This window comes from Arachis ipaensis, chromosome B3, assembly GCF_059453495.1.
Source record: "Arachis ipaensis isolate K30076 ecotype BB chromosome B3, ASM5945349v1, whole genome shotgun sequence".
NCBI lineage: Eukaryota > Viridiplantae > Streptophyta > Magnoliopsida > Fabales > Fabaceae > Arachis > Arachis ipaensis.
Window position 1 is genome coordinate 17437918 of NC_142438.1, and position 6679 is coordinate 17444596.

The 6679-nt window shown below is 49.1% G+C and overlaps 1 protein-coding gene across 1 annotated transcript; it reads right to left on the reverse strand.

Annotated features, from left to right (window-relative positions):
• Nucleotides 1-5309: 5309 nt before the first annotated feature.
• On the reverse strand, nucleotides 5310-6176 carry LOC107632713 (uncharacterized). Its single transcript, XM_016336378.1, has one exon. It carries the CDS (start codon nucleotides 6174-6176, stop codon nucleotides 5310-5312), a length of 867 nt encoding a protein of 288 aa, XP_016191864.1.
• Between the last annotated feature and the right edge of the window lie 503 nt (nucleotides 6177-6679).

Consider the following 6679-nt stretch of genomic DNA (forward strand, 5'->3'; position numbering starts at 1 on the left):
TAATGCAATTATTTCTGTTTTCTATTCAAACATGCTTGTTTCTATCTAAGATGTTCAGTCGCACTTCAATATGATGGATGTGATGATCCGTGACAATCATCACCATTCCCAACCTATGAACGTGTACCTAACAACCACCTCCGTTCTACCTTCGATTGAATGAGTATCTCTTGAATTCCTTAATCAGAATCTTCGTGGTATAAGCTAGAACCCATTGGCAGCATTCTTGAGAATCTGGAAAGTCTAAACCTTGTCTGTGATATTCCGAGTAGGATTCAGGGATTGAATGACTGTGACGAGCTTCAAACTCACAAGGGTTGGGCGCAGTGACAGACGCAAAAGGATCAATGGATCCTATTCCAACATGAGTGAGAACCGACAGATGATTAGCCATGCGGTGACAGCGCACCTGGACCATTTTCACTGAGAGGACGGATGGTAGCCATTGACAACGGTGATCCACCAACATACATCTTGCCATAGGAGGAAACTTGCGTGCGTGAAGAAGATGACAGTAGGAAAGCAGAGATTCAGAAGACAAAGCATCTCCAAAACTCCAACATATTCTCCATTACTGCATAACATGTATTTAATTCATGCTCTTTTATTTTTCGCAACCCAAACTGATAATTATAATTGATATCCTGACTAAGAATTACAAGATAACCATAGATTGCTTCAAGCCAACAATCTCCGTGGGATTCGACCCTTACTCACGTAAGGTATTACTTGGACGACCCAGTGCACTTGCTGGTTAGTGGTACGAGTTGTGAAAAGTGTGATTTATAATTCGTGCACCAGGGTTCAACCTCCGATCCACAAGTCGAGGAGGATGACTTGAAGGTTATCCACAATCCCAAGAGGCAGAGGTCGTCCTCCAGCCCTGAAGGAGCCCTCACCGTGATGGAGAGGAATTTTGATGTCGGGAACTTCATAGACTCCCAGCTGCTTCTTGGTACGGAGAAACATTTCCATTGCACCGACCTTGCGGGGCAGGCGAAGTGGATGTACCGTACCCTCCTCCGCGGCACCACCATAGCTCGGAAGGCCGAGTTTGTGCTGTCGGGAATGCAGTCAATGCATAGAAAGCTCGAATCTGCTGTTAAGGCCAACAACCAATTCAAGACTCAAGTTGAAACGCTTCGGGAGCAGCTATCCAAGGCGGAGGAGAAGCTTAAGTCTGCCGAGGAGAAGGCCACTTCCGCTGAGGAAAAGTTGAAGGTCTCTGATGCCGCCGTTTCCCAGCTAACCGAGCGGGAGATGACTTTGGAGAGCCAGCTCAATGCTGCGCAGGGCCGGGTGGTAGCTTTAGAGAAGGAACGCAATGTGGCCATCTCGTCGGCTAAGACCGCTCAGGCCAAAGCTGAAGAGTTTAAGAAGAAGCACAAAGAGAGCGTGAAGTAGGAGAAGAGCGCGATCCTGGTGGCTGAAGAGGCCCTTAAGGCTCAAGTGAAGATTATGGCTTCTGACTTCGACACATCGGCAATCGGGGTTTTCAAAACAATCAAAGATGGAAAGATTGTCGATATGCCGAAGAAATGATCTCTTGTACCTTTGCATATGTCTTGTAGTTTTGTTGTAGAACTTGTCGCGTAGTTTGATGGGCTTTGTAGAACGTTTAAACTGCTTTGGTAGCCGCTTGATCGGCTTATTATTACTGTCTTTTCCCGCTTACTCGGCAGCATTCTCGTTTTATTTTGTTACTGTTTTGTTGGTACCGGCTTGTCGCTTGCGTTGGTTTACCGTTGCGTTGGTAATTTTGACAAAACCAAGTCGTGACTCTACTATTGCTGTGGCCGTTTGTTATCGAGTTAGTTTGGTTGGTTCCCGGGGTGATCAGTCCCGGGGTACCGTGTCCATGAAAATTATGTTGTCGCGGGACGCATAAGAGGGAAAAAGTAAATTTAACAAGTGAACATTTATCGACAGTTGAACAAGTCTATTGCAATGATAAGTTCTTAACAAAAGTAAATTATTTGATGGCAAAGGGGAACCCGGGTCTTGCTGACCTCGTCAAATCGCCTGCTCGGCGTGTTTGAGCTAAGAATAAAATCTTCTTAAGTTACCTGCATTCCAGGTTCTCGGCACTTCCTTGCCATCGAGCCTCTCCAATTTATAGGCGCACTTGCCAATCACTTCTTTAACCCTGTAGGGGCCTTCCCAATTTGTCGTCATCTTGCCTTCCCCTTGAGTCGGCGGCCCGATGTCGTTGCGTCGCATAACTAGGTCGTTTTGCTCAAATTCTCTCCTAATTACTTTGGCGTTGTAGCGTAAGGCCATTCTTTGCTTAAGTGCTACCTCTGACAAATGGGCTTCCTTCTCTACGGTTTTCTCCACTCCTTGTAGAAGTAATCGTTGGCTCAGCTCGCCGACCTCCACGGGTATCCACGGGTATCATAGCATCCACCCCGTATGTCAAGCGGAAAGGGGTTTCTCCAGTGGACGATTGCTCGGTCGTTCGGTAAGACCAGAGGACTGAGGCGAGTTCTTCAGCCCATGCGCCTTTTTTATTATCAAGCCGCTTCTTGAGGCCTAGCAAGATGACCTTGTTTGCAGCTTCAACTTGGCCGTTCGTCTGGGGGTTTTCTACGGAGGAGAACTTTTGCTTTATGCCTAAACTGGCGAGGAACTCTACGAACTTTTTGTCGGTGAACTGCGTCCCGTTATCAGAGATAACGACCTCTGGGATGCCGAATTGGGTTATCACCTGTCTCCACATAAACTTTCGACAATTGGATGAGGATATACTGGCCAGTGGCTCGGCCTCTATCCACTTGGTGTAGTAATCGATAGCAACAATGAGATACTTGACTTGCCCCGGACCAAGTGGGAGAGGTCCCAAGAGGTCGACTCCCCACTGTGAGAAAGGTCGGGAGGACGTCAAGAGGCTTAGCTCGGAAGCCGGCGCCTTATGGAAATTGGCGTTCTCCTGGCACTTGACGTATCTCTTTACGAATTCTTTGGAATCCTCCATCATTGATGGCCAGTAATAACCAGCTCTGATGAGCTTTCTTCCTAGGGCTTTGCCCCCGATGTGATGACCACAGCACCCCTCATGGACCTCTCTAAGCACATAGTCTGTTTGGTCGGGGTGTAAGCACTTCAACAAAGGTTGGCTGAGTCCCTTTCTAAATTACTGCCCTTGTATGGTCGCGTATTTGGCCGCCTCCCTCCTCAACGCTTTGGCCGCCTTTTTGTCGTCGGGGAGCTTGCCGCTTTCCAAAAAGTCAGTGATCGGGTCCATCCAGGAGGGATTTACTTTGGTCAAGTGGAGAGTGACTGCTGGTTCCTTTATCAAATCCTGAATGAGAGACCGATTGTAGGCCCCTGGTTTTGTGCTTGCTAGCTTGGACAGGAGGTCTGCCCGTGTGTTCCTTTCTCTCAGAACGTGTTGGATCGTGACCTCCTCAAATTGTTTGCTCAGCTCTTTAACCTTCTCTAAATATTTTTGTAACAAGGAGTCTCTGGCCTGGTAGGTCCCGTTGACTTGGGAAGTGACGACCTGCGAGTCACTGCATACTTCTAGCCTAGTGGCACCGACTTCCCTTGCTAAGGTTAAACCACCCAGAAGGGCCTCATATTCTACTTGATTATTTGATACCGGGAACTCGAACTTGATTGACTGTTCATATATGACCCATCGGGGCTCTCCAGGATGATCCCGGCACCTCCAAACATCTGGTTGGAAGCCCCGTCTACATGGAGCCTCCACCGTATGCTCGTCACCTCGGCTGAGTCCCTTGTTACTTCTACCAAGAAATCGGCCATGGCCTGCGCCTTAATCGCGTGCCTGAGCTCATATTGCAAGTCGTATTGGGACAACTCAATGGCCCAAGTCATCATTCTTCCCGCCAGGTCGGGTTTCTGGAGTATCTGGCGGATTCTCTGATCCGTCCTCACGACTACCCGATGACTTTGGAAGTACTGTCGTAATCTATGGGAAGAGGTTAGGAGTGCAAGTGTCAACTTCTCTAATTTGTTGTATCTCAACTCTGCTCCTTGCAGTGATTTACTCACGAAGTAGATTGGTTGTTGAACCCTCCCTTCCTCCCGTACCAAAACCACTGCCATCGCTTCGTCTGTTATGGCTAGATACAGGTAGAGCGGCTCTCCAACCTTGGGCTTCCCGAGAACGGGTGGTGTTGCGAGGATCTCTTTGAAATGCTTGAATGCTTCCTCACACGCCGAGGTCCATTCAAACGCTATCCCCTTTTTCATAAGGTTGAAAAAGGGTAGCGCCCTAGCAGCCGATGCTCTGAGGAACCGCGATAGCGCTGTGAGCCTCCCAGTCAGCCTTTGGTCATCTTTAATGCATCCCGGGCTCTTCATCTGGAGTATCGCTTCACATTTTTCTGGATTGGCCTCTACCCCTCTTTGGGTTATCATGAACCCCAAGAACTTTTCTGCTTCCATGGCGAAGGCACATTTAAGTGGGTTGAGCCTCATGTCGTGTTGTCGGAGAGAGGCGAATACATTTTCCAGATCTCCTACGAGGTCGTTGGGTCGGGTGGTTTTTACTAAGATGTCATCGACGTATACTTCCACCGTTTTCCCTATGAGGTCACTGAATATCTTATTCATCAACCTTTGGTAGGTGGCCCCTGCGTTCTTCAATCCGAACGGCATTACCCTGTAGTAGTAGGTTCCCCCGGGCATTATGAACGATGTCTTCTCCTCGTCTGGCCGGTGCATCGGTATCTTATTGTAGCCAGAATAAGCATCCATGAAGCTCAGATACCGATATCCCGCCGCCGCGTCGACGAGCGCATCAATGTTGGGTAGGGGGTAGCAGTCCTTGAGGCATGCTTTGTTAAGATTGGAGTAATCCACACATATCCTCCATTTTCCATTGTGCTTTCTCACTAGAACTACATTCGACAACCAGGTTGAGTAGTCGAGCTCCCGTATAAATCCCTCTTCGAGGAGGCTGGTCGTCTGCCTGGCCACCTCCTCTGCTCTTTCATGTGACATCTTTCTTCTCCTCTGAACTACCGGTTTGGCCTCCGTCTTGACGGCCAAGTGGTGTGACATGAGTTGGGGGTCTATCCCCGGCATGTCAGCTGGCGTCCAAGCAAACAGGCCGCCGTTAGCCCTGATCATTTCCATTAGAGGTTCCTTTAGGTCGTGTGGGAGGTTTCTGTTCACGAAGGTGAACTTCTCCTCTGTGTCACCGACTCTGAATTTCTTTAAGTTTCCCTCCGGCTCGGGTCTGGGTTTGTCTTCGACTCTAGCGTCTAGGTTGGCAAGGAATACTCCTGATGCTTCCTTGGACTTCTTCCTTAATGAGAGACTGGCATTATCGCAAGCGACTACCGTTTCCAAGTCCCTTTTATGGATCCCACGAATCCATCATCAGCGATAAACTTCATTACCAGCATCTTCGTACTGACCACCGCCCCGAGATCGTTGATGGTCTTTCTCCCTAGGATGATGTTGTAGGCCGTAGAGTCTCGCAGAACCACGAACTCAGCCATTACCGATCTTCGCCCTTGTCCAAGTCCTACAAATATCGGCAGGGAGATTATCCCATCTGGTTTGATGAAGTGGTCGCCTAAGCCTACAACACCGTGCTGGTGGGTCTTTAGGTCGTCATCCCGTAGACCCAAGGCATCGAACCCATTGCGGAACATGATATTCGAGTCGGCCTCGGTGTCTACGAGGATCCGCTTGATGAGGCCGGTTCCCACTCTGGCCGTGATGACCATGGGGGGGCTTTCCGCGACCTCATCAAACCACTGGTCTTCCAGACCGAACGAGATGGGTGGAAACCTCCTAGAGCTTTGCGCGGAGGAGGAAACCGCCAAGACTTTGGTGTCTTTCTTGTGTGCCGACTTCGACCTAGGGGCGGCGTCTCTTGCCGTTACCACGTTCACTATGGTAAGGCCGTGTTCGTTGTCCTCCGTCTCGTGACGTCGCTTCACCGCGCGGGTCTTGTCCTCTCCTTTGCGGTCGCGATTACGTCTCCTTGGTTCCCTAATGAGGTGGGAGAATTCGGCCAGTTTCCCGTTCTGGGTCGCTTGTTCTAACGCGTCCTTCAGGTCGAAGCAATCCTGCATCTTATGTCCGTAGCCCTTGTGATAATCACAATAGAGGCTCTTGCTCCCCCTGGTTTGGTTCTTTAGGGACCGGGGCTTCGACAAAATTTCCTTCTCGGCTATCTGCTGATAAACTTCCATGATAGGGGCGGTGAGGGGGGTGTAATTGGTGAACTTCCCGACCCGAGGGAACGGCCTGGATGTCTTTCCTGGACCACCGTCTCTGGCATGCTCCTTCTGCCTTTCTCCACCCCGTGCTACCGAGGTTTATTGTAGGAAGGCTGCCGTTTATTGGCAGCCACGACTTGACTAACTTCTTCATCGTTGATGTATTCCCTGGCTACGCTTTGGATCTCCTACATCATCCACACCGATTTCGTGGTGAGATGCTTCCTGAAGTCCTCGTTCAGGAGTCCATTCATCAAACATAGGCTAGTGATGCGGGCGGAAATTGGCAAGTTAAGAATGATTATAAAATATGCGTTGCAAGTATAGTTCTCAACCAACCAGAAATCCGCTTATCAATTTAGAAGGGTGTCACAGAAATTAAAATTAAAATACTGGGAGTATGAATCCCAGGTCGTCTCCCAACGAGTTGCAGAAAAGTGTGCTATTTTATTAATCAGATGTTTTCAAAAAGGTTT